This window comes from Phragmites australis, chromosome 5 (assembly GCF_958298935.1).
Source record: "Phragmites australis chromosome 5, lpPhrAust1.1, whole genome shotgun sequence".
In the NCBI taxonomy this organism is placed as follows: Eukaryota; Viridiplantae; Streptophyta; class Magnoliopsida; order Poales; family Poaceae; genus Phragmites; species Phragmites australis.
The window spans coordinates 33,632,425-33,660,329 of record NC_084925.1 but is presented as its reverse complement, the minus strand read 5'-3'; the positions used below and the strand labels follow the sequence as shown (position 1 = coordinate 33,660,329).

The window sequence follows — 27,905 nt, the reverse complement described above, 5'->3', positions numbered from 1 at the left end:
ATTTCAAATTATCTGAATAGCCTCCAAAGGCATATTATGGAAAAAGAAGCTGACTTGTCTTTCACCCCCTTTGCACAGACAAAATAATGCAACTTTCACAATATATAAAGGTAATGCTAGTCTAGTCAACTGTTTTATTTTATGACATTTCTACAAAATCTGAGTCAACATCAACATCGTCTGGACCAGCATGGCTAAACACTGCAGCCGATCCTGGGTTCCTGATAATGGGGTGTAAAATGCTTCTGTAACCGTTTGAAAGAACAGTTCATTGAAATATCTGAGTTCAATCATCTGTGGCAAGATTCGATGAGCATCGCTATGTGCAGATCTCAGCATCATGTATAGCACAGAATCATTTAACTTGTGATCAGTAAGCATCATCTGGAACTGAATGAATCTGTATCGCCCTTGCAAGTGAGAGCAACTCAGATCTTTTGCTCTTCCAAAGTTTCACTTCCTCCTATCTGCGCTAATAGTAAGGCGTTCAAAGGTCCTCATAGTGGGATCATCATGGACGATTCTTCCAGGTTTCGACAATGATGAGGTTCTGCCCTCAAGTCCAGTTGACTGGTGAAGCCTCTGATTAGTTGATGGGCGGCTGCTGCCACTGCTGGTCGGGACTAGGTGGCTACTGCGATTTGGGTCACTGGGATCCCCAGAACCTTGTCTGCTGCTTGACAGAAGGGCCTTCCTTGACGTGCTCCCATTCCTAGATGATGAATTCCTTCTTCTATCTGAATCAACAACCTAGAATACATGGTAAAAATGTTGTAAGCCTTTAAGTTATCACCATGGGGAATATGTCATCTCGTAGCAACAAATGGAACTGGGCCTAAACATGACTAAAGATGGCAGAACCAAGAAATCTATTACTTAAAACACTCCATCTCATTATTCTGATGACTTGAGCTACAGAAAAATGATTAAGGCACAAAAAAACATCACATTTTCTCCTAACAGACATAAAAAAACACAAACTCATCTTTCTCCTAAACATGAGATAAAAATAAAATCAATAAACCTTGATTGAGATTTTCTTACCGGCTTGGTTGACAAAAGTGAATCCAATAGAATTCTGTGCTTTGTGTGTTCTCCATAATGGCCAGAACCAGAGCCGGTTCTTCTAGCAAATGGATCAACTGGAGTGGATAATCTATCCGGAACATCCTGTCTTGCTGTTAAAGAAGAAAACTTTGAGGCAATTGGTTTCCACCTTGCTTATTTCCTAAATACAACACTCCAAAATGTGCATGCAATTGACAAACCTGCAGCCCAGTCTGCAGATGGTCCCGCCAACCCGCCTGTCCTCCCACTCAGCTGGCAGTGAGGAAAACATGGTACACATTCAGAACAGTGAAACATGTACTACTAGTAACTTCAGGAAAAGGAGACATGACATACCCGTGATCTGTTATTGTCCACAACTTGCCTTGATACGGTCCAATCAAATACATAATCAAGCTGGTAACCTGTAAGTATCCAAAGAAAACCATGTAAACAATATGTAGATGGACGAGAAACTTTATAAATATTATATTTACACATACCTTCACGGATGAATAAATCCCGGAAGTTCTTCTTCAAATAGGTATAGTCTGGTTTATCTTCAAATCGCAAAGATCGGCAATAATGGAAGTATGAAATGAACTCTGATGGATAAGATTTACAGAGGACCTAAACAAAATTGTGTCAAACATGTCAGTAAGATTAGTTTAGAATCTAATCAAATGATAAATCAAGCTTGTTAAAAGAATTGTTGGCCTGTGGGAACAAATAAATTACCTCAACTGGAGTTAGCATTTTCTTCTCACTAATTTTATCATACTTCTGTTTTTTCGTGCCAGCTTTCAGGCCTTGCCAAGGAAGGCTGGGAAGATAGGTATTCAGTATAATATATTGTCACAGACAAAAGGTAATTTAAACATTGATGCCTCACCTTCCTCTTAAAAAATACATCAGCACATAACCGAGAGACTCTAGGTCATCTCTCCTGCTTTGCTCTATAAGGAAAAAACAGAAATAACACACACCAACAGTTAGAATAACACACCAGCATATACTTGAAAAAAGCTTACAAAAAAAAAAGGCATGTAGTACTTTTGGTGAGAATTTTCTCAATAAGTGGCATTTGTTGATTGATTCTGTGGCAAGGCATAATTTTTTGGGTTTTGAGAAGAGCTGTGCTTGTAGATAAAAATTGCAGCACTAGTATATTTATCACTCTTAAAAGAGCTATGCATGTAGATAAAAATTGCAGCATTAGTATATTTTGTCACTCTTAAAACCATGTTGATTGGTGTTATTTCTATTAGAGTATATGGTATAAGATACACAAGGATCCGGTTATTATGGTAGGATAAGATTAGTTTCCATCTTATCTCCAGGATTGCTTGATATCCTAGCCATATGTATTTTATATATTCCACCATCGAGGAGGCTCAATGCAACATATCGATCACATTAACCAATCCTCATATCTATTATGGTATCACGAGTTTAAGTTCTAATCGTAAGCCACAAACCCTAGCCACCACCAGCTTCCGCACCGCGCGCCCCTGGGGAGATCGGTCTCCATGGTCTCTGCCAGGGGCAGCGTCGCCGATCATGTTGATCAGCCGCCCTAGAGAGTTTTTTACCGATCCGTTAATCGGGGTTTTCTCTTTCGCAGTTGTTGATTGGCGTTTCTCTTTAATTTTTCGGATCTAAGATCGGTTTGCGTCGTCTTCACGTGCCTCTACTCCGACCTCGGCTTTGACACCACGTCGGTCTCCATCTCTGGCCCACCACCCATCTCCACATGCACGGCGCTGGATCCACCTGTTGCCCCACACATCACACACGGTCTAGATCCACCCTGTGCTCGCCTCGTCGACACGCGCCTCACCTGACTCCGTCCACGCACCACAACCACATCGCCTGACTCCGTTCATGCGCCTGGATCCGCTCAATGCATGTCTCGTCATGCCACTCCGTTGACACATCGCCCGCACCGACGCTTCCACGCGCCCAACTCCACCCGTTCAACCACATGCCTGGCTATTCTTGACCACCACTCTATCGGTGTCGACCACTCATTGTTCGGGTGTTCTTCGCTGACTTCTTCAAGCACGTTGCCACGCTCTCGGACACCGACGTCACTACTCAAGGAAGTTGGTTCCGCCTCCCTCTACCATCTTCGTCCAGCACAACCTCGTTGCCAACGTCGCAGTCTCCTCAACCTCTTTGTCTACTCCGACAACTGCGGCTGCATCGACACTCTCCTCCTCACCACTCTGCACATCGCAACCGTCGAAACCTTCTCTGCTGATCCCTCAGACACTTGCGCATGGTTGGGTTTCCTACCTTCGAGCGCCCAGTACTAGCAACACCAGTGTGTGCCTTCGTCCCAGATGTGTTCCCGAGCTTGGCAAACTCAATGCACGCCTCATCCTCGACGGTCTCGACTACGTCGACTTCGGCATCGACCTCTTCTCAACGATCGCCTCGTCCGCATCACCGTCTTCTTCCTCGGGCCTCCTTGCGCCTGTCACTATGGCGCCTTCTTGTGTTCGTGGCTTCAAGAGTGGCTCCCTCGACCACGGAGACTCTGACTATAACTACGTCAACCACGGCTACTCGCCTTGCTCTCGGCTACCTCGACTTCGGCATAAAGGGCTACTATCTGCATGAGCAACTCGTCGGCTTCTCCAGTCACAACATCTACATCGTGTTGTTTCGACTGTGAGGGGATGTCATTCGTCTTCCTCTCCAGTCTCATCATCTGCGACGATCCCGCTACGACTGCAGGGGATGTTAGAATATATGGTATAGGATACATAAGGATCCGGTTGTTATGGTAGGATAGGATTAGTTTTCATCTTACCTCCAGGGTTACTTGATATCCAAGCCATATGTACTCTATATATTCTGACCTCGAGGCTCAATGCAACACATCGACCACATTAAACAATCTTCATATTCTATCAATTTCAACTTTTCTATATTTTGACCCTGTTAGTACCCTAGAATACAGATAGTGACACTCACCTACCCCAAGATGGGTGTTTACACTAGCATACCGTGCTGTTCCTGTGAGATTTTTGTTCTCCCTGTGGTAACAAAGAAAAACATGTAAGCTTTGAATGTGTATCCCCAAATCAGTACGAAGCATAATTGTAAGTAACAGAAAAAAAATATCACAGTAAATAAACTAAATTATTTTTTAACGGAATGAAAGAAGTAATCGCTCATCATCAGTAGTCTTTATCTTATCTTACAAGGGTAATAATGATGTTACTCATGTTACTGGTCCTTTTCTTAGAATAGTAACAACAATGTAACAAATAGGCTATTACACTCTCATTGATCACAATGTATTCGCACTTCCATGTAATTTTTGGGAGAAAAGGGATAACATTGCATTGATTTGTTTTAAATCCCAAAGATACATCGAGTTTGTAGTTACAACTTCCTCATTCTATAGGATTGCAGAAGAAACTTCAGTTTCAAAATCCTTCATTTTTCATGGAACTGCTAACAAATTAACAGTTAAGGTAAATTGCATAACGTGGCAATAGAAATATAGCTTTTGGAAATATGTGAAGATACTATATTGCAAACCTTGCTGCTACAGGGTACACAGATAAGAGTCTTAAATCAAAGATACGAAGCAAAAGATTTGTCACAAGCTAAGTGCCATACTAGAACAAATTTCCAGGTGTAAAGAGAATTTATTTCATAACATTAATAAGAACCATTTCTCATTACCTGTATGGTATGTGCTTATGAGTTTGGAGGTCTCGGTACTTCTTTGCAAGGCCATAATCAATGACATAAACCTGTCACGATGAGTGCACTCGGTTTTTTCAGCAGCTGCCTTTGTTGACAGTAAACAAAAACTATATTGATCACTTAAAAGACATGCTCGTTTCTTAGTAGTCATTGCAAGAAACATATAGGACACTAGTTTGGATACAGGTCTGTGCTCATTCGAGTTAGTATCACTAGATGACACTAAGACTTGATATGTTCATAAATATAAAATATAACAAATATCTTCATTCAAAACCAATTCCCAGTTTTCATTTGTTAAACACAAGGATTCCCCGCAAGAACGATAGGCGACAACATTTGTTGATTATTACAATATATGAAGTGGTGCAGTAAAATTTCAAGCTACAGCCATTCGAATTCATAAGCATCAATTGAAACAGCTCGTCAGTTGGCAGTGTATCTTGTCATAAAAAACAAAGGGATTCAGGTGTATTTAGTGATTAAGTGCTGATGCGCAAGAGGCCAATAATCAGCAGCCATGTAGAGCACAGTCAATGGCTGCTGTGGTAGAATTTTATCCTGCCTTGTGAATCATGATTGGAAGATATAATACAGTCAGCTTACAGAGCATAGTCTTTGATAAATAACAAAACTTTGTAGCACATCCATTGCACGTAGCTACTAGGCCAAACACTAAAATCAATATGTTGTCACCGCAAAATATGCACCTAAAATCAATATGTTGTCACCACAAAATATGCACTGAACAAGGAACCAGCAATGTCCCGAGATAAGGACGTTACTAAATATGATGTGTCAGTAAATGTCATGAATAGCACCAACCTGGCTTGCTTTACGGCCTAAGCCCATAAGGAAGTTGTCTGGTTTGATATCACGATGAAGAAACCCCCTCGTGTGCATGTACTCTACCCTGGTTATCTGTATGAAAACAACGGGAAGGCATTAACTAGGTGGTGAAAATACAGAAAATAAGGACTCGAAATTTGAGATCCTGGATCATCATTTTCATTGGTATGTTGTCACCCAGCTGAAAAAAAATTAAGAACCAAAATGATATAATACTGTAAGTAAACTCACCATCTGATCGGCAAGCATAAGTACTGTTTTAAGAGAGAACTTTCTGTTGCAGTAGTTGAACAAGTCCTCCAAACTTGGACCAAGAAGATCAATGACCATGACGTTGTACTCCCCTTCCACTCCAAACCACTTGAGATGGGGAATCCCAGCTGAAGTTTGGGATTGATAAATAAATAAAAATCGATAAAATATTTTTTTAACAAAAGAACCGAGTTCTTGTGATACTTACTTCCCCCTTGGAGAAGCATGTATAGTTTTGACTCATAATGAAGCTGAGGATGCCTTGATTTGACAGATTCCTAATAAAAACATGAAATAAAGGAAAGGTCAGGTAGCCATTCCTGATACTAAACAGGGCAGTAACCAGACTAACACTGACAAATCGTATTGCTGCAAAAATGGTTAACTACTGTCTCGAAGTGAAAGTAAAGTGTATCTTAAAGCTATGAAAAGTGAAAACCATTTGCTATTACATTATAACCTACATTTTCTCATAGCATAACTTTTGCTTCAGTCAAGCCTGTAATCTAAGGCATACAGGGGTAAAAAAAATCCAAATTTAAGAATGTCTAATCATAGACCACCAGAGATTAACTTTCAGCAGGTACTTGTCAGCATTAACATCCACGGTTAGAAAGGTGATAGTGGCTCATTTGCTCAAATTGGTACTATCAAAATATGAGAGTTATTACTTTGACAGCAGATACTACCAAACTACCACCCATGGTTATTGAAATTACTGAAGCTCGTAAGAAAATCACAACAACCACAGAGCCAGGGGAATTATGGAATCTTAGGAGTTAGTCAGATAGTTCTTTCATATATTGAAACAAAACAGCAGCAAACAGCACTCCAACTGTCAAACAATGGCCCAAATCAGGAATGAAACTGTTTGGAAGCCTTGTTATTAATCATACAGGGAAAAAAACATGAAACTAAACGAGAAGTCAAGTCAATCTTTTTACACGCAATCACATGTGGAACGTCATTGGCGTTTATGATTATATTGTGCCACAGAATCTATGCAGGTGTTCTTCATCTAAATGGTTTACCAATGATATATCCACATCTGAGCGCAAGGAACTAACTAATGCCTAATCACATATACTTCCATATAACGGTATCAAATTATCTCATACCAACTTGATAGCCACCTCCTCGCCGCTCTGTATGTTCACGCCTGCAACCAAAAACAATCAACCGCAACATAAACAGCACAGAATAGCAAGCAAAACGAAACAGCTACGCGCACAAACTGACAGAAATGCATGGGAGATTCAAGAACCCAACGAGGGGCGTACCGAGATAGAGCTCCCCGAAAGATCCGCTCCCAATCTTCCTCCCCAGCTTAAACTTCCCTCCGATCACGTGCTCCATCCTCGCGACCCCCTCGCAAGATTCACCCAAGAACCGCGCCTCAGATCGTTCCCCCGGGAGAGACCAATCACATTGCCCGTCAGCAGCAAGATTCGAGCCCGAAACGCCCGAGGAAATGGGCCCCCCGGATCTCCGAACCCAAGATTCCGCACCGCGAGCCGCCGCCGCCTGGGACAGAGCAGGCAGGCAGGCAGATCGAATTGGCGAGCGAGTTCGGAGGTTTCAGGTGGTATTCGGGAAGGTCACAGAGCTAGGGATTCGCGTCTCTGGCTTGGGGGGACGAGGGGGGGGGGATGCTTTTCCTTGAATTTTCGGTGGTGGAATCGTGGGCCGCGTTAACAGAGGGCGAGGCGATGGATGGGGGACGCGGAAATTGTGGGAAACGGACGGATACGTTTGTTTAAGTTGACATGTCATTTTCAAAATATTTACGTATCTATGTATGCGCCGTGGGTGGACGTATTTTTCCGATATATTTGTTTGATTTTTCGTTTTTAGAAATATTTTCAAAGATCTAACAATATAATTAACCTTAAAATTGGAACTTTGCTCACCACCAATGACACTAGCTATTCTCTACTATATAAAACACGTGTTGTTTCTGTATTATTTCTTCTTCGACTCTTTTCTTATCTAATAAAAAAAATTAAAATTTAAATAATTTATTCATTTTTATCATCTATCATCGACCTTCATCCTTTTCGTCTCGTTACCGGCTACGAACGTAGAATTTATTTTACTAATAAAATAAATAAAAAAATTAGAAGAAAAATTAACGAATAATCTTCTTATTTTTTTTAATCCTATCTAAAATCAAACTACGACATCGCTTCTGATGTATTCGTTCAGTAGCACCTATGACGCATCCATATTTCCATACCTTAGATTTATATTTAATATTACTGTGTCTTATATTTATGTTGGTGACAACGCATGAACACTTAACAGAGAAGAATAGCACCGGCATTTTGTCACTAAGTGCACTTTGTGTCCTTAAGGCCCGTGGGAAAATGCCACGTTCACACAGGAATCGTACTGTTTTCATGTAAAAAAATACATAAATTTAATGCTAAACTTTTGTGTTCCAAACATGCGATAAAAACCAAGAAAATTCATGTGATTTGACAAGAGATACAAGTGTGATAACTCTAGCAAGGAACATTAGATCATTAGATCATATTTGTTAGAGCTCTAACTCCGAAATTCATATATAAATTTAAGATTATATGATAAAATAAAGTGATTTAAATATTTATTTTTAGTTTAAAATAAAAACATGATATCTAAAAAAAATACCCTCAACCTACCCATAGCTTCAGCTTCAAGATTTTTTAAGCTAGAGATAACATACTTTAAAAAAAATTAAAGCTAAAACTCTACCAAATAAAACCCTACTATAAACACATCACATAAATTGGGCCAAGAATGAATGAAGTTGGATGCACATGAACAGTTTGAACCATATTCGGAAAAAAAAATATTAAAAATTAAGGTTTGCTTGAAAAGACGACATGTGTATGAAAAGTATCTGAGCTATGTATTATTTCATTCACCATCATGTTAGTACTAGTATAACTAGAGATGGATATAGAGTATAGATAAATATTTACAGATTTATGCTAGCATAATTTAATTAACTAATTATTCATTTTGATTTGCGACCATCCCTATATATAATCCCATGGTCTTATACTGTTGCCTGCTAGCTAATATGTTTCTCAATAATTCATATAGGTGTGTTTAGTTCTTAAAATGAGGTTTCATAGAGCTGCATCGTATAAGCAGACTGAGAAGAAGTAGGTTAAACAGAGTTATATTTGTTAAAAAAAATATTTAGTTAGTTATATCTATTTGGACAAACAGAGTTGATTTTCTATTTAGTGGACTGGATTTAAGGCTCTAGAGTGGATGTAAAAGTTGATATTGTGATTAATTACTCACATGAAGATGATTTTGTGACACTGACCAGTAAACTCACCTACATGAGAGGATGAAGAGTGAAGTTCGAATCCCAGGTTATAATGAGAGCGTACATTTGTATCCATCAAACCAGATTAAAATAATAAATACGAATAAAAAAATACTTCTCAATAAAATAATCAGGATAAGAGATATTCGAGTAATCAAACATAAATTCAACTACAAAGACCTAGATGGGCATGCCTAGTGGTGGCATAAATATTTTCTCTGAAGCGCCATAGAGATGACATGTTATTTTTTTTATGAAACCAGATGACTGTCCGCGGTAGGTCCAGTGGGGAGGAGGTTCAAGCCCCTTACCCTAAGCGTAATTGGGAGCCTTTGAGCCTCTCTCTCCTCTTAATTTTGGGTTTGGAAAAAGAAGAAGAAAAGAAAAGAAAAAGACGAGATGAAGGAAAAGAAAGAACCCTGTTTCGTGCTTGTGGGCTACTAATCGCTGCATCGCCTTCTTATCGGAAAAAAAATCGCTGCATCGCCAGCCGTCCATTCGACGCTATTGCCGAGTGCCGTATCGTCTTGGTTATCATTCACGTACACCGTCTTGGCGTCGTTGGGCCAAGACCACTGGAATACAAGCTAGGCACTGTCCTTTTTAGCTACCAGACACGCGTGACAAAGTTACACTCACAAGTGACAAAGTTACCACTTACCTAGTAACCAGTAATTAGTAACCGTAACACCAGAATCAGCTCGGTAAGAATCAGGATCAGGACTCTCAGTTTCTTCGTTGCAAATTCCCGCCGCTCCAGAATTCGCAAAACCAGGGGCACCACGCGTGACCGCACGAATCCCTCGTCCCAACATCCAAGACGGGCACCATGAGAGAACCGAGAACCGGCATGGCTGGGCCGGTGAGCGCCAAGCGCGGCAGCGTGCCGTGCCGGGGCACGTATTCCAACCGCCGCCGCGCGCTCTGGCCGCGCCGGCCGGCCGTGCCGGATGAGGTCGCCTTCAGGGCAAGCTCCCGCCGTTCCAGAATAATAAGTTCGGCACAACGGAACGGGCAACTGACGTCTGACGACAAGTGTTTCCATTAGGGAATCAGATCCGCTGACTTATTCATGTTATAGTACCTTTACAATAGAGTAAACGAAACTGCTGTAGTTCCCTCACTATAGCAAGATCAGTACAGCAATTATGAATAACTATGACTTATTCACGCTACAGTACTGCTCCGATAGAGGAAACGGATCTGGTATAATTCCTAACTCTGTATCTCTTGCTGAGAAATCAGATCTTCTGATTTAGAAGAGATAAGTCACTTATGAATAGTAGCTGTGACTTAGCCCACGTTACAATACTGCTGCTATAGCAGAAGGAATATAACTGTTGTAGTTCCAACTAGGATCTGCATCTTCGGACTTTGCTTCGGCAGATGTGCTACACATTACTGTAGCAACCTGACTCTGTATCTGTCATTCAGTTAATACTCTTTGTACTGTACAATATTTTTTAGTGTTTACTTAGCTGTCACAGGAATTAACAAAAGAGTAGAAAAATCGGCTCTGAAAACTACTGCCGTTTACTTATGGTACATCTAGCTTCAGCTGACCAGACTAGCTCTGCCGTGGACGCAGCGGCCACAGGCCGGCAACTGCACGAGGTGACCTTGAGATCCCGTGCTGTTATAAGCCTCGGTGCCTCCACTGTGTTTGTCCACTACCTCAAGCTCAGCAGCTGCCCACGCTCTATTATAAACGAGAGGAGTCCCTCGGTCTTTGCCTGCACCGCGCGGACCAGCTGAACACCACAAACCACTCTGGAAGCCGCTATGGGCGAGGGCGAGGAGCAGCCGCGGACAAGGCAAGGCCACCCTCTCTTGAGAGGAGGTGGAAAGAGAGAGCGGTACACCCATGGCTTCTCGGTGTCCCAGATGGCGGCGCTCACCGCCCTGTGCGGCGCGCTGGTGCCGTCCCTGCCGCCGGACACGGGGGTCAACGGCCACCGCCTGCGTCAGCAGCGGGAGGACGCCGGCGGCCGCGGCGGAGGGGGCTCCCCGGCGCCCGGCAAGAAGGCCGCCGCCGTCGAGGAGTTCCTCCTCGCATCCGCCGGCGACCCGCCCGTCCCGGATGAGGTCGCGGAGCTGATGTCGCGGATGTGCCTGCCCGAGGCGCTGGCGCTAGTGCGCACGATGCTGTGGATCCTGAGCACGCGGCTCGGCACGCTGGCTCTTTGCGGGACTCGGTGCCTGTCGTGGCGGTTCCCGTTCGTGCGCCGGTTCGACGAGCTGCCCCTGGACGCGCGGGAGGGCGCGCTCCGGCGGTGGAGCCGCCAGACCCTGCTCCCGCCGCTGCGCATGTTCTTCCTCGTCGCCAAGGTCTTCTGCCTCTACGTCTTCTACTCCTGGGTACGCCACTCTGTCTCCTATGCGACTCGAGTGATCCGCGTTAGAAATCAAAAGTTTTTTTTCGCGTTGATTAGCCAAGTGCAGACCATGCTGTGACGCTGGCCACTGTGCATATGCACCAAGAAGGACCACGGCGCATGTCTGCACTGCTGCGCCTTGTCACATCTTTGCAGTGTCTTCGTCGACCCGACGATTTTGCTCTCTAGCATGGGCCTGCCGATGCTATTGCTTCATCTTTATCAACTTTTTCCCCAGAAATCTTGATAACGCTGACTTGGAAAGGAGCATGCTAAAATTGCGGAAATACACTTTAGTTGATGGTGCTTCGTTTAAATGTCACATCTGTTTTAATAATAATTGAGATCTGTGTCAATGACATATAGATTAGAGTATTATTTCAACGAATTCGTAATCAACTAGAGTGCATTTTTACACACCTCTATGCTATAATTGTGTCTGCGAGATCGTGGGTAATGAATGTAAGCAAGAATTCTAAGAGCGATAATGACATCAACTGATCAACGAACTGTGACAAGGACGCACATGCATCTTTGTTTGATACCACACGTGCCATGTGTGTCATTGCCCTGCAGACCGATGAGAACTCGGAGAACCCGCACTGGCGTGCGATCGGGTACAGCCCGCCGGCCGACGAGGCGCCGGCGGCGGAACCTGAGCGTCCCAAGAAGCGGCCTCTCGACGACGGCGTCGTGGAGACGATCAATGAAACCGACGCGTCCCTCCCGGCGTCCCTCGCGGGGAGAGGCCTCGCGGTGACCGAGGACGCGGCGCGGAACGTGTGCAGGGTCGAGTGCGACGTCGTCGTCGTGGGCTCGGGCTGCGGTGGGGGCGTGGCCGCCGCGGTGCTCGCGGGGGCGGGGCACAAGGTGGTCGTCATCGAGAAAGGGAGCTACTTCACGTCGCGGGACTACTCGGGCGTCGAGGGCCCTTCGATGAGCCAGCTCTACGAGGCCGGTGGGTTCATCAGCACGCTCAGCGGCAGCGCGCTGATCCTGGCCGGATCGACGGTCGGCGGCGGCTCGGCTGTCAACTGGTCGGCCTGCATCAAGACCCCCGACGACGTGCGTGGGGAGTGGGCGGGCGAACACGGGCTCCCGCTTTTCGTCAGCCCCGAGTACGTCGCCGCCATGGACATGGTGTTCGAGCGGCTCGGCGTCACGGACGGGTGCACGGAGGAGGGGCTCCAGAACAAGGTCCTCCGCAAGGGGTGCGAGAAGGTCGGGTATAAGGTGGAGTCAGTGTCGAGGAACTCGTCGGAGGGCCACTACTGCGGCAGCTGCGGGTACGGCTGCCGCACCGGCGACAAGCGCGGCACGGACACGACGTGGCTGGTCGACGCGGTGAGCCGCGGCGCGGTGATCCTGACGGGGTGCAAGGCGGAGAATCTGCTGCTCGAACGTAGCGGCAACGGCGGCAATTCGGCCGGCAGGGCGAAGCGCTGCGTCGGCGTGGTGGCGAAGAGCTCCAACACGGCGATCACGAGGATGCTGGAGGTGCGCGCCAGGGCCACCGTCTCGGCGTGCGGCTCGCTCCTGACGCCGGTGCTGCTGCGCGGGAGCGGGCTCAGCAACCCGCACATCGGCAAGAACCTCCACCTCCACCCGACGGCCCTGGTCTGGGGCTACTTCCCGGACACCATGCCGGACCTCAAGGGCAAGATGTACGAGGGCGGCATCATCACGTCCCTGCACAAGGTGGAAGGACCGCCGGGTGCGCCGACCCGTGCCATCCTCGAGACGCCGGCGATGGGCGTGGCCGCCGCGGGGACGCAGTTCCCCTGGGTCTCCGGGCGCGACATGAAGGAGCGGATGCTCAGGTACGGCCGCACGGTGCACCTCTTCTCCCTGGTCAGGGATCGCGGGTCCGGCACGGTGCACGGAGAGCGTCGGATCGCGTACCGCCTGGACGCGACGGACAGGGAGAACATGCGCGAGGGCCTGCGCCGCGCGCTGCGCGTCCTGGCCGCGGCGGGCGCAGCGGAGATCGGCACGCATCGGAGCGACGGGCAGAGGTTCGCGTGCAAGGGCGCCACGGAGGCCATGCTGGAGGAATTCCTTGACGGCGTCGACGTGGTGCGCGGGCCCCAATCGAAGGCCGAGGCGTGGAGCCTGTGCTGCACGGCGCACCAGATGGGCAGCTGCCGGATGGGCGCCACGGCGGCGGACGGCGCCGTGGACGCGCGCGGCGAGAGCTGGGAGGCCGAGCGGCTGTACGTGTGCGATGGCAGCGTCCTGCCCAGCGCGGTGGGCGTCAACCCCATGGTCACCATACAATCCGTCGCCTACTGCCTCGCCACCCACATCGCCGAGTCGCTCCGGCGCGACCTGGCCTCTGCAAAGAGCTATTGGTAATGTTAGATATATATATGGGTCTAGCCCATTATATTTACGAAAAATTCTAAATAAATCTTCAAGTGCGCTTTTATCCAATAGAAAATATGTTCGCGCAAGCACACTTAGTACTTAGGATTTCATGTATTCTCATGGAATTACTCCAAGTCCCTGCAAAAAATAACCCATAGTGATTCATGAGCCGTGTGATGGATAAGATGCAAAATGAAGCAATTAATCTTTTCATCTTACGTATTCTGCTTGCTCGCCCTGTAGATGTAGAGTTGGTCCGTCTGCGATTCCCGGCACGGTAACTCTGAAGAGTGAAGACACATTCGGTTGCAGTGTTGTTGTTGTTGTTTTTTTTTTTTTTTTTTTTCTGGTTCCGCCCATCCAGGGATGACAATTGGCCCCTTTGGGTTGGGTCTCTGTGAGTTTTATATCCGGTAGGGCTAGGTTTGGATGAAAAAATAGCTCCATTGGCTATCGGGCCAAGGGTCGATCCTAACTGGGTTTGGGTTTGGCTCTGATTTTTCACCTGTGGGGCTACCCAAAAATCCTGCACTAGCCAATTGCCAAACCTCGACGGCTCCACTCCAACTCTCCATCTCTCCCTCCATCTCTCATCACTCCCATTCTCCCAAAGCCATGAGCCCATGACCCTCACTTGCCCGGTCGCCCCTGCCCTCCACCCACCGGTGTCATCACTGAAGCTGGAGAGCCACCGGTCGCCGGTGACTGCTCCTGCTCCCTCCCGTCTCCACCTCTCCACCATCTCCCCTCTTCCCGACTCCCCACCGCCGTTAGCCCCACCCTCCACCCCTTTGACGAGGCCTCGTGCGGGGGAGGGAATGATTTGCCGACATATTTGGTGGGCAGGACATGGGAGGGGTGGATCCACTGATAGATTTGGTCCACATGCCGCAGTCAGATCGGTCGCGGAGGGCGCTGGCCGCTGGGGGCCAAGAAGGCGGCGAGCGGAAGGCGACGGCGAAGGCATGCCTATCGATCCCGAGCCCTCGACGGCCTCGATCCACTGGAGCAGGCAAATTGATGCGGCGGGGTCGGCGAGGATGCATGGTTGACGTGTAGCATGCCATGGATGCGGACGTCGCTCCACTCAGTCGACATCGGGGCCACGCACGCATCGACGAAGATGGGCCGCATGTGCTTCTACTGTTCTGCATCGATCCTTTGCCTATATATAAAGGTATATTGCCCCCCACCCATGTTGTTCTGCGATTGTGGGCTCCGCTGTGGGTGCCGGCCATTGCACCATTGAGTTGCCTTCATGTTGTGGCTGTTGAAGCGGATGTGCTCTAGCCAATCTTCGTGCTGTGATCGTCGAAGCGAGTGTGTTCTGGCCGTCCTTTGTGTTTGTGACCGTTGAAGTGGATATGCTCCAGCCCCGTCGCCGTTGAGATGTGTTGTGGGCTTGATTATGTACTCTGGCTAGCTGTTGAGTTGTCGTCGTCGAGGTGGTGGTTTGATTTTTTACTTCGGCCAGCCGCTGCACTGTTGTCGTGGATGTTGGTTGCCGCCGTCTTGTGGCCTGCTACGTGGTCGGGTTTCGGGTTGCCCTGTTGGTTTTCGGGTCCCTGTCGACGTCAGGGGCGAGGGTGGTTTTGCACCAGGTATTGATTTTGGGGCCAGGTTGGTTTGAAGAATCGGGTTTTGAGTTCTAGTAAAACCCGATCAGGGAAGATCCGTTACCATCCTTATGCCTATCTCCCCGAGTCTCTTGTCCCTTTGGATGGTTGCTCCTCGTAGGATTATATTGAGAGGGTTTGTACGTTGGATTTTTAGGCATTAATCCTTCCAGGTGGTTGTGTTGTTGTGAGCTAATTGCAGTGAGATGCTTTTCTGACCTAACTATATAAATAATGGATGGGATACGTCCAACAGGTGAGAAAAAGGAAAAGTAAGCGAGATTGAAAGCCAGAAGTCGAACAAGCAATATGAAACAAAACTAGTCAGATAGAAGTGGAAACAACCCATTGAGATTTACAGTAGATTCGAATTATGATTAGATTCATCCGACAATAGTAATTGTAATTGTCTTCATCTGAGATTAATCGAGGCATAACGGGACGTATGGTTATTATCGCAAGAAAGGGATAAACTTGTATAAAATCTCATATCCTCCGTTTCGATACACACAGTTGATAATCATATATCATTATTTTAGATAAGTATATACATAATCGACTTTATTCATCATCGACATGTATATTCTCGTCTTCTCCTTCTATGTGAAATATATGGCAGAGCTTCGCTCTTGTTTTTTAAGTGAAAAAAAAGAATTTATATGAAATTCATGCCCGTTTAGAAGGCAACCAAAACGTCTGCGGAAGCTTGGAGCCTACCTGCATGGCCGGTAACAGTGACAATGCCCGTGTCCATGTGATGCTGTGCTCCCCTGTTGGACCGTAGTCTACATGTGTTGCCACTGTGCGCTCATGTCGGGGCCAGATCACATTTACGCACGAAGCAATAGGTTGGACCTGGTGCTGGGATCCAACCAGTTTTCTACCGCACAGAGTGCACATGCTGACGTTAAAAAAAAGTGTACAGGCTGCGGCTGGCTTTGCAACATTATAACAAGCATGACCGCTGCACTGGCAAACGTCGATACTGCCTTTTTCATTTGATCACTAGAGCATCAACCATCTCTTAAAAATGACTTCATCCAAGGTGGTTGTTACCAGGGTCGCCTGAAGAGTTTTTTTGAACGTAGTCACCTGAAGAGTGAAGAGTTTTCAACCGACCTTCTCCAGAGAACTGGACCACTCGTTGATGCCTGAAGCACAGCAGCTCCTCCACGGCTTATAACATCTTCAGCGTAACAGTGGAGCAGTGCAAACAGCCCCCGCTCGCTCAGATGGCAATGATCCAACGGATACGTGCAAGATTGTATAACGACAGTGAGCATAGAAAGCAATCAATCAGAGAGGGAGGATCTTTCACATGATGGCAATTATTCAGTGCCTGCTTTAAAACTCGATGGTGAGACTTCATCAACCGATCAGAGGTCCACTCTTAAAAATGATTTCTTCCAAGGTGATAGTTGCCACCACCAGGGTCTCCTGAAGAGTATTAGGCTGAACTCCAAAGGTGAACAGGACCACACGTTGATGCCTGCAGCACAGCAGCTCCTCCACGTCTTATAACATCTTCAACGTAACAAGTAGAGCCGTGCAAACGACCCCGCTCAAATGGCATTGATCCAACGTAACAGCAGCTGCAGCTCCTTCACGGCTTATAACAACCTTAGACAGTGCAGTGCAAACGACCCCGCACCAATGCCAATGATGCAGTGGATCTTGAGCATAGAAAGCAATCATATTCAGTGCAAGCTTTAAAACAAGATGATGAAACTTCAACCCATCTGCGGTAAATCGCGCAAAATCTGACGACCCCCACATGCGATGGCAGCAGGTTAGCTAATGTTAAAAGCCCAATAAAGCAGCTGAAAAGCATCAGTCACACCGAGAGGCAAGGCCACAGGCCAAGCTTGAATTAAAACATCCTCCATGTATCAAGCCTATGTCCACTCATGTGTATAGCTTCCAAGACAGATGTTTGTAACTTAGTGACAACATATACATCACGATTTGGGGCTCATTGCATCTCGGGTAGTTCTATCATAAACAAATGTTTCTCCACCCATGGTCCATCGGAGTGCCGAAGGTCACCCAATCTAGAAGTAGGGTATCAATTTAAGCATCAGAAAACCATGAAACATGCAAAGTCATAACAGCAAAACAATAAAATTCGAAATGACCAAATTTTATGATTAGGATAGCCTAGCCAAGAAGCAACTTAGTTGAGATTTGACATATGAAGCATCATATTGTACTTGCTATGATGCTTTGGGCAGTAAATGTAAATTGCACTTGACAAAGTAGTAGCTGCTCAATTGTGACGATAAATGTTTATTAACATGAGATCACAACGTTTGAAGGAAGACTCCAGCCAAAATAATCCCACTTCAAAAAAGTTGCAGTTCACGACTTCGGCCCCAATCCGAAATCTGTAAAAGAGCACTGCTCATCTTGTACTAGTGAAAAAGAAACTTCAGATTGATACGCTACAAGGTTATTTGACAGATGCTTTTACAGCTTTTTCTGCAGCGTCATCAAGATCCTCCGCAGTGATCAGTGTCATTCCACTTTCCTGCAATACAAGCATAAAGATCGCCAATAAAACATGGATGCTTTTTCAAACAACAAAACACAGCTTCGGCACATAAACTAAACAACCATGCACCGCTATTATCACCAGTTCTTACCTTAAGAATCCTCTTTCCTTGGTCTACATTGGTGCCTTCTAACCGAACAACAACAGGAACCTTCAGGTCAACCTGACAATGGATGGAAAAAAGAATAATGGAATTTAGTACAGGAGAGGTATACATAGCACAGATCATTAACCAGCAAGATACCAATCAATAGACACTAGGAACATGCTGGAAAAGTGAAGACACTGGTGAAATATTTTCAGATTACAATTACATATAACACAAGAAGCAATTATAATATTATCATCACATTTCCATTTACAGTAACCACTATAAGGAAATCTTCTATAGCAACCAGTTTGCGGAACATACCAACAGATGATAAAAATATAGGGCCAAAGCTAATCAAGGAACACTTGAATTCATGACAATATTATCATGAAATATCGAGAGGCAGATAAACAAGATTCAAACAAATATTAGCTTGTACTGTATGTAAAGTGGTGAAAGGTTTTAGACTTAGTACGAGCAAAACTGAGTATATGAAGTGCGATTTTGGTGATACTAGGCATGAAATAGAAGATGTCAGTCTCGGTGGAGAGGTGGTTCACAAGAAGGATACCTTTGATATTTGGGATTGATGCTACAAAGGGATGGTGATATCGATGAATATGTTAATCATAGAATCAAAGCCAGATAGATGAAATGGTGCTAAGCTCCTAGCATCCTTTGTGACAAGAGGGTGCCACAAAAGCTGAAAGGTAAGTTCTATAAGACGACGATTCGACACGTGATGTTGTATGGCGCCGAAAGTGTAGCAGAGATGCGTATGTTATGATGGATTTGTGGCCATACAAGAAATGATTAGATCCGAAATAATGATATACGTGATAGGGTAGGGGTAGCACCAATTGAAGAAATGTTTGTTCAACATCGGTTGAGATGGTTTGAACATATCCAACGGAGGCCTCTAAAGTCACTTGTGCATAGCGGGATACTGAGGTGCGCTGATAATGTGAAGAGAGGTAGGGGTTGACCAAACCTATGGAGGCCACCAGAGTCACTTGTGCATAGCGAGATACTGAGGCACGCTGGTAGTGTAAAGAGAGGTAAGAGTCGACCAAACCTAACATAAGAGTCTGTAAAGAGAGACTTGAATGAATGTAATATCCAAAAAAACAATCCACAAATTGAAGCGCGTGGAAGTTAGGGTGCGTTTGGTTGGAGGACGAGGTTGGATGGGATATAGCTATCTATATTTTTCTGGATGGGATGATTTAATTTTCTGTTTGATTGGGATGATCTAATTTTCTGTTTGATTGGGATGATCTAATTTTCTGTTTGATTGGGATGGATGGGATGTGCCAGTTTTCTATTTGGTCGGTGGGATTATAGTGGATAGGATGAGCCAATTATCTGTTTGGTTGGTGAGATTAGAGTGAATATTATGCACCAGTTTTCTGTTTGGTTAGTGAGATTAGATTGGATAGCATGATCCATTCATATTTATATGCATTTCATAAGCATTTGGATGAACTTGTGCAGGTTTGAATTTGTTTAAATTCAAATTGAATTAAAAAGAGAATATCACATAAAATGATAAAAATGCATATAAATAAAACATTACAAAAGAACTCACTTTTTCACCAAATAACCTAGGATTGGAAATATTTTTATAAATTAGTACATTACATAAGAAGAATATTAGTGATTTTTTCCCATATTTTTGGGAATTTAATTGAGGCATTAAAAATTGCTAGAAGTTATAAAAGTAGACTTTTTTGAAGAATTTTAATTAAATATTGGCTCATGCTTTTTGGATCAAACCAATTAAAACAGGTTGCTAGTGAGCTCTAGTTTACTCATGAAAACGTTTGGAATTTTTGGATCACTCTCGTACTCTCAAATAAAATCGAGAGTTCAACGAAAAATCACTAACGCATATGCACGGATGAGCACGGGACGAGGCGAACTTGGATGGCTCCGTCAGATCGATTTCACCCGGATGGCTCCGTCCAACATATCAGAGAATATACTCTCATTCTGGCCGCCCTGTCCACCCCGTCCAAGCAACCAAACACTAGAAAAAGTGGATGGCCATCTCCCGGATGACTCCATCCAGCTATTCAAACACACGCTTAGCAATCCACATACTAGAACCATAACTTATGCATCAGTCTCATTGTACCATTATTATTTTTAATTTTTTTACTATTACTAGTACCTTTATTATCATTATTGTTTTCTCATCTTTTTAGCTGGATATTGTAGGTTTCATCTCTAGCCTACCCCAACTTGCTTGGAGCAAAGGCCGTTGTTGTTGTACTATATGTAAAGTGGTGAATTTCTGAAAGAAGAGACATGCAAATGAATTATCCAATTTCAGGGAATAAAAAAGTCCCTGGTGGAAAAGACTACTATTGCATGAGTGCACTGTGATTCTATGAAAATAGTATACCAGAACTTGCAGCGAAGTGACATTACAAAGCATGTGACAAACAGTGTTACCGAGACACGGGTGCGGGTGTCAATGCCCGAGTCGGCAAACACTATAAAATTGGATTCAGGGATTCGTCTAATATATTAAATTTATAAAAGTAAAAAATATGTAAAAATTATAAACTTGTTGGGGATACCATTTGCTATTGTGTCACATTCCTCATTAGTCCATATGTGACCAATCCACAAGCAGATGCATCACAGGTTTAAAAAGAAAATAAAAAAGAAAAGAAAATGAAATAAAGGAAGAGATGGGCTATTGCCTATTGGGCTGGCCTATCCAGCCCACCTACTACCACCTCCCAAGCCCCGAGGCCCCGACTCCACTCCTCAGTCCTCACGTACGCAAGCCGCCGCTGCCACTCTTTCCCCTTCGACGCTCCCTTCCCCTTCGTTCTCTCCTCCATCTTGGACTCGCCGCTCCCTTCTCCGCCGCCGGCCGCCTCTCTAGGCTCACTCTTCCGTCTCCCCTCCCTAGGCTAACTCCTCCATCTCCGTCTCCCTCGCCGCTCATTGTCTCCTCCATCTCGGACTCGTTGGAGAAAGCCTAGGTTGGCTTTCCCACTTCCAAATCCGTAATAGTAAAGTAAGAGTAAGATGCGGATAGCAGACAATTTCCATAATAGGGACATGGCAAAAAAAATTCAGACTCGCGAGTCCAGGTAACACTGGCAACAAACATATTATATCAAAACCAGGGACAAACTAATAATGTACCTGTTTAGCAGCATTTACAATCCCACTTGCTATCACATCACATTTCATGATGCCCCCAAAAATGTTCACCATAATTGCCTTCACTCTATCATCTGAAGTCAGTATCTTGAATGCTTCCACAACCTGGGTAGAAATTTTATAAGATATGTAGTGTCAAAAGCATGTGGCAAAGCAAACTACAATGCAAAAATGACATCAAGTTTTAACATGGGTCTCCAGGAACTCTCAATCTCTTTCAGGTGTGAACATAGCTGTGCAATCTACTCAGGATAAAAAGAAGGGTCAAATGCTCAAGGACATGATATCCAATTTATACCTGCCCCTCTGATGCACTTCCACCAACATCAAGAAAATTGGCAGGTGTACCACCATGTAACTTGATAATGTCCATTGTAGCCATAGCCAATCCTGCCCCGTTCACCATGCAACCAATCTCTCCATCAAGACCAATATAGTTCAAATCTGCTTTGGCAGCAGCAACCTGCAAAGGTAGTGGTGCCAGTAATGAGATTAGATAACCAAAAAATAAAAGCTATAGTATTCGCTCAGAGGCAAGTCTTCCCCGTAAATGTGGTCTAAAGGCAGAAAAAGGAGTAAAAACACCTTCCAAGAAAGATAAACACAAGAGAAAAAGTGAAAAATGGAAAATACAAGAAATTCTATACCTCCCTGGGGTCTTCCTGTGTTGTATCACGCAGCGCAAAGATTTCTTTCTGCCTAAATGCAGCATTATCATCAAAGTTCAACTTTGCATCAGCAGCAACAAGCTTGTTGTCCGCTGTCTCCGCAAGAGGGTTTATCTAGCCACATTAAGCATCCAAATTAGTATAAATGCATGAACAAAAAAGTGTTAGGGTAAGATGAGCCATGAAAATGAGAATCCTTTCTCACTACAGTACCTCCAGCATTGTGCAATCACACTTGCAGAAAAGTTCGTACAACTTCTTAATCTGTTCTATAGAAGACTGCCTGTCTGCTGCCTTTAGGGCCAGACCATCAACAACTTTAGCTGCATCCTCATCTGTGATTCCCTTGAATACATCAATAGGAACCTGACATTCCAATCGATTGAATTTCAACATACAAAAATATCAAATAAGAAACACAATTGTGAGGAGCAACATGTAAATATGATACACATCGGAGGCATACACTGAGCCCAAAATCAAATTAGGGAGCTAAACCTTAATAATCATATCAGGATACTTCTCTGCAAGATCTTCAATACTGGTTCCTCCCTTGCTGCAAGCAATTATGAGCTGAAATGGAATATCAGCAATGAGCATTAGGAGGGGAAAAAAGAACTTGATGAAACATACCGTCTCACTTCAGAAAGGAGACAGACAATGTGCATTAAGTTACTTTTGATTTAGCTGACAATTGTAACAATACTTCACAAGAGCAACAAAAAATAAAATAAAAAGTTATGTACAGAGATAATTAAGTTTATAATACACATGATAAGGTAAGTACCACCTTAATGTTTAGCTCATAACTAAATAAAAAACAATACAAAAATGGCAAGGAAATATGTTGTGTTTCCATAAGATGCTTAATATGTAAGACAAACATCAGATGACATAAAGATTTGCATGAACTTTGACCAGTTCTAATATATTATGACATGTTAAGTATTCCTGAAAAGTTTAATAAGTACAAAAAACAATTAAAGTATCTTATTTAAATGACTGGAAAAAAAATCCATACTTTTAGAATAACCGTATTCTAAAAGCTGGTAACAGGTAACTACATGGTAATGGTGCAGGCCCCTAGTCCTTGAAAATGGCCAAGTGGGTTCGTTTTAGAATGCTGATTCATGTGGATATTTTAACAAACTATCAGGATCTACAACCTAAGAAAGCATATTGAAGTCAAAAGTCTAATCACACAATTATCAAACCCTGACAGCTTATGACTTTGGTACTTATACATGGAAAAAGTTTGAAACAAGATTAAATTTTATGATTCAGTCATCGAAATGCACTGACTTATTTAAAGAACAGAAGAAAAGCTCACTAATGGAAATTATAAAATGAACTGCGACATAAAGTGTTAACTGTGATCAACGACTCACCGGACCAGCAGTTTTCCTATCAAGGGTAATGGCAAAGTACATCTCATTAGTAAGTGACAGTTTCTCACACAAGTAGACCTGTCCAAGAGAATGGAAATGTATCAGGAGCTAGAATTTATTAATATAAGGTACAATGTAATGATTTTAATAAAATAAAGTCACATGATGACAGCATCATGTAGAGCTCTTTAAAATTGAAATGCGTTGATATCTTCTCTAGCATTTAAAAACAATAATTATAAAATATATTGATAAGGTCAAGAAGAAATCCATAGAAAGAATCATATCATGTACACGGCATGGCCTCAAAAAGGTACTTTGTATGATAGTATAGCATGTTTCGGTTGTTACTGTTTCACATGAACGTGAGAAGATTCAAGAATGAAGAGCATTTGGATACATGTGATCCTTTGTGTTTTCACAGAACCAACTCAAGTGTGGAGGGGTCAAACTTGCTGAAGTGAAAAGCTCTCTTAAAAACAATCCAGCAAGATCGAGAACATTAGTTTTTAGCTGTTCTACATAGAGTAACTGAAACTGATGGGTAAACACACCAACAGACCAAGAGCGAAACACATTAAGAAGTCAGATCACAGTTCAATTAGAAAATATAGATGCAAAAGATGGCCTAAACTAGTAAAATTTAACCTTGCTCACAATCTTCCCCTCTGGACCAGTTTGTTTTGTTACAAGAATCTGGCCTAGCATTTTACCTGCAGAAGAATACCAGTACAATTCACTCAATGATGAAAATACATACATGACTGACTTGCATAAACTAATAGCTGACACTAACATTGAAAGGAATACACCACACAGACCAATAAGGCAATAACAATGAATAGACAATCCATAAATCTTGCAACAAAGGTGTGAATACAGTTACTATCCAGGTAGCATTATACCTGGTACAGATTAGTTTAGTTAAATGTGATGGTAATCCTGCCTGATTCATAAAAGTAGAATTTTCATGATAGTAAATTTAATCACCAAACCATTAAAAACAAATATTAAATTGATGAGATCAGAAGTTAAGTAACCACATGTCCTTCATGTGTGTCGAATGTAGAATTGACCTTGTATGCATTTTTAGTTTTCTCAGTCAAGTGTGCCAAAAAGGTGATCATAAAGTTCAAATTGCTTTCCCTCATGTTATGTGCGGTATTAGGAAAGGAAAGTTGAATAGGCAAGTTGGATTCGGTTTAGGAAAGATTGAGATAAAGTTAGAAGTCGGATTAGATATGTTAGCATAGTTAAACTCGGCTAGGAGAAGTAGAGTCAGTAGATGGAAAGAGATAAGTGAGAAGTAGAGTCAGTAGATGGAAAGAGATAAGTTGTAATTAGGGAGGACTCAAGATGGAGTTTGTTTATGACTCAAGTCATAGTAGGTTTAGATTCGGCCAAGCTCTATGTATAAAGAGCAGCCACCCCCTTAGGGAATCAATCAGGCAAGAAAAATTAATATAGTCTTCTCTAATATTCCAAGTCACTCTCATCTATAATCTAATCTCTCATCCCTAGCAGCTAGCGTCGCCCGGTTATCCTCCTGACGGATGTTTACCCCGTTATGATCATAGGATCATAACAAATTGGTAGACCATAACTTCTGATGCTGAGAGCAAGCAGTTCAAGGTGCTTCTCGCCTCAAAGGATGAACGGCTGCAGAAGGAGATCAAGGAGGCTTCACCACCATCAAGCTACATCTAGGCGAGGTGGTTCAACAGCTGAACACTGTGTACTCGCGACTTTCGGTGGTGGAACAACGCTCGTTGGACGCTGCCAACCAGCCACCGGTGCTACACAACAGCACGACTTCTAGTGTGTCGACACCTTCATCAGCGACAACCATCAATGTGTCTAGCATCTTGCAAAGTGGTACGTCATCCAGTGTAGCGGCTCTTTCACCGGCGGCAACCCTACCTCCAGTCACCGCCATGCCATGCCTGCCTCTATTGTCGCCCGCCGCAAAAATCCACCAACTCCAACATCGTCTTCCATGGGATGGCAAAGGCATGCATCACACACGTCAAGGAGGCTCATATTTCAGTGTCTATCAACGGTTGTCGTGTGAACGTCCTCGTCTGTTCAGGAAATGGATGTCATGTATGCGCTGCCTTGCACCTTCCAGTGTGTCATGCTAGCGCTACAACCGTTCGTCAATGTGGAGGTTTCAAGGGCTGCAACCATTGCCGTCATCCTACAACTCGAGGACAAGTTGTCTCCGAAGGAGGGGAGACATGTTATGTGCGGTATTAGGAAAGGAAAGTTGAATAGGCAGTGGGATTCAGTTTAGGAAAGATTGAGATAAAGTTAGAAGTCAGATTATATATGTTAGCATGGTTAAACTCGGCTAGGAGAAGTACCGCCTCCTTAGGGAATCAAGCAAGCAAGAAAATTAATCTAGTCTCCTCTAATATTCTAAAGTCTCCCTCATCTATATTATAATCTCTCATCCCTATCAGCTGACGCCGCCCGGCTATCCTCCCGGTAGATGTTTACCCCTGTTATGATCATAGGATCATAACACTCAAATGAGCTTTTATGGCAAAGGAGACAAGGGAATGAAAAATCGAAATGACAAAACATACGGTCATTATCATGCATAAAAATGATAGATGTTTAAGAAATCTCAAGAAATCCTATGAAGAACTGCTATAGTTTGTTGGCTTAAGTCGCAGCAAGTCAGCAATACATCATGAATCCAAGTACTCACTATGGCTAAAACTTACTTGCGATTCCTTCAGCTTCCTCAGCCTTAACAATATGAACACCACCTTTCAGTCCACTTTTGAAAGTTCCCAGTCCTCGGCCACCGGCAAGGATTTGACTCTTAACAACTATCTGCAGCGACGAAATCTTTTGAGTATGAAACTGTGACTACAATGCAAAATAGAAAATGCCCTATTTTATCTTAGAGTATCAACAAGACACATGTTGCTTAGCTATATCTAAATGTACAGCTACTCCTTACCTAATTTTCCCCCCTAACTATTTCATAAGAAACATGAGCACTTCAGAAAGGTCAGAAAACGATTGCACATAGCCGTACACACAAGAAGCACTTTAAGATTACTCAAGGCACCTGCAGCCGTGTCATAACTCTGTTCGCATAAATATACCAAGATATTTCTGACTAATTTATGCTAAGAATGAAATAATATTTTTTTAGAAACATCAGTACAACTCGCAGACGCACGCACACTCACACCACCACAAGCACACACTCACACAACGCTCACTGAAGACCGGAGATGCGGAGCTTGAAGATTGATGAAATCACCATAGACACCTTGTTATTGAGATGTACGTTGCCTACCACGGAAAAAAAATTCCACCTTGGTGAGACACACAAGGAGCAAACCTAGGGTTTGATCCCTAACGGGCAGGGGTAAACCACCTCCACTAACCACCCAAGCAAGACTTGGTTCTCAATAAAATACTATTTACCCTCACCAACAACGAAAATAGCCCCTTGGATTCAAGCCATGTGGCAAATGTTATGTCATGGGCGGGTTTGTTGCTATAGCTCCCATGAATCCACACCATCCCTCCCCTGGCGCTACGTAGCACCGGTGCCATAGAAATTTTTTCACTTTAACCACTTGAAACCCCCAAATTGCAGCAATGGTAAAAAACCAATCATAGATCACTAACAATTCCACTCCCGACTCAGCAGAAATTCGCAGTAAAACTACACTCCGCATCCAACATTAACATTAGTACCGCATCCTAGCCTTGCGGCCTAGGCATTTGCATTCATGGGATCAATAACACGAACATGTTGATGGCTCGAAACAACAAAAGATAAGGAAGCCGTGTCATCATCACCTCTTTCTCGCTGGGAAATACGTTCTTCAAGGTGTCCTGGACCTCCTGCACGGACCCAGCCGCCGCGCCCCTGGGCACGTTGATCCCGTACTTCCCCATCAACTCCGCGCCCTGCAGCACCCACACAATCCACGAAACCTAAGTCGTCAGACCCAGCCTCCAAATCCGAATCCGCGCAAAGACGAAGAGAAATGGGCGTGGAAACTGAGGGATCTAGGATGCGGACACCTGGTACTCGTGGATGTTGAGGCGGCGGAGCTGCTGGTGCTGCCATCTCCCGGCGACGGAGACGGCGCGCGACGCCAGCTTCCCGAGCGACCCGCGAACCATGGCTGCGGTGACCTGGGTGGGCGGGGCTGGCTCCTTCGATCCGGAAACCCTACAAGCGTGGAAGACGCTTTCTCTGCGGTTTTTTTTTTACCCCTTTTTACCCGATTTTCTCGTTTTCTTTCTTGCGGAAGGGTGTGGCGGGCTGCGGGGACAGTAGACTAGTACACGTAGAAGGCTATAATGGTTTTCAATGAGTGACATGTGGGCCCTGTCAATGTGGGGTGCAGGTGTAGAGGGTGTTTGATTGCTCCAATCTCCCAAGCCCCCATGGCTATGGGTATACTGTTTTATCTTGATCCAGGAGGAAAG

At 44.3% G+C, this 27,905-nt stretch overlaps 3 protein-coding genes across 3 annotated transcripts; 1 reads left to right on the top strand and 2 right to left on the bottom strand.

Moving 5' to 3' along the window:
• Window positions 1–105: 105 nt before the first annotated feature.
• On the bottom strand, window positions 106–7,538 carry LOC133919343 (casein kinase 1-like). The gene is made up of 14 exons (XM_062363710.1): window positions 7,155–7,538; window positions 6,993–7,033; window positions 6,083–6,152; window positions 5,854–6,002; window positions 5,599–5,694; window positions 4,750–4,820; window positions 4,030–4,091; window positions 1,940–2,003; window positions 1,786–1,870; window positions 1,551–1,677; window positions 1,405–1,472; window positions 1,269–1,320; window positions 1,045–1,178; window positions 106–750 (listed from the first exon to the last, which is right to left on the bottom strand). Exons 1-14 carry the CDS (start codon window positions 7,228–7,230, stop codon window positions 454–456), a joined length of 1,392 nt encoding a protein of 463 aa, XP_062219694.1. The 5' UTR covers window positions 7,231–7,538; the 3' UTR covers window positions 106–453.
• A 3,321-nt stretch (window positions 7,539–10,859) lies between these two features.
• Window positions 10,860–14,106, top strand: LOC133919342 (long-chain-alcohol oxidase FAO2-like). The gene is made up of 2 exons (XM_062363708.1): window positions 10,860–11,557; window positions 12,151–14,106. Exons 1-2 carry the CDS (start codon window positions 10,982–10,984, stop codon window positions 13,927–13,929), a joined length of 2,355 nt encoding a protein of 784 aa, XP_062219692.1. The 5' UTR covers window positions 10,860–10,981; the 3' UTR covers window positions 13,930–14,106.
• A 3,564-nt stretch (window positions 14,107–17,670) lies between these two features.
• Window positions 17,671–27,678, bottom strand: LOC133919341 (succinate--CoA ligase [ADP-forming] subunit beta, mitochondrial-like). The gene is made up of 12 exons (XM_062363707.1): window positions 27,495–27,678; window positions 27,267–27,377; window positions 26,168–26,279; window positions 24,087–24,151; window positions 23,439–23,516; window positions 22,549–22,623; window positions 22,264–22,416; window positions 22,030–22,164; window positions 21,681–21,845; window positions 21,365–21,487; window positions 18,200–18,271; window positions 17,671–18,084 (listed from the first exon to the last, which is right to left on the bottom strand). Exons 1-12 carry the CDS (start codon window positions 27,594–27,596, stop codon window positions 18,007–18,009), a joined length of 1,269 nt encoding a protein of 422 aa, XP_062219691.1. The 5' UTR covers window positions 27,597–27,678; the 3' UTR covers window positions 17,671–18,006.
• Between the last annotated feature and the right edge of the window lie 227 nt (window positions 27,679–27,905).

Coding starts and splice junctions, on each gene's coding strand:
- LOC133919341 (XM_062363707.1), bottom strand. CDS start 27,596: ATGGTTCGCGGGTCGCTCGGGAAGCTGGCGTCGCGCGCCGTCTCCGTC. Junction 27,378..27,494: donor TCAACATCCACGAGTACCAG/GTGTCCGCATCC, acceptor TGGGTGCTGCAG/GGCGCGGAGTTGATGGGGAA. Junction 23,517..24,086: donor AGGGGAAGATTGTGAGCAAG/GTTAAATTTTAC, acceptor TCTCTTGGACAG/GTCTACTTGTGTGAGAAACT.
- LOC133919342 (XM_062363708.1), top strand. CDS start 10,982: ATGGGCGAGGGCGAGGAGCAGCCGCGGACAAGGCAAGGCCACCCTCTC. Junction 11,558..12,150: donor TCTACGTCTTCTACTCCTGG/GTACGCCACTCT, acceptor ATTGCCCTGCAG/ACCGATGAGAACTCGGAGAA.
- LOC133919343 (XM_062363710.1), bottom strand. CDS start 7,230: ATGGAGCACGTGATCGGAGGGAAGTTTAAGCTGGGGAGGAAGATTGGG. Junction 6,153..6,992: donor AGGAGGTGGCTATCAAGTTG/GTATGAGATAAT, acceptor TGTTTTTATTAG/GAATCTGTCAAATCAAGGCA. Junction 6,003..6,082: donor CATGCTTCTCCAAGGGGGAA/GTAAGTATCACA, acceptor CCCAAACTTCAG/CTGGGATTCCCCATCTCAAG.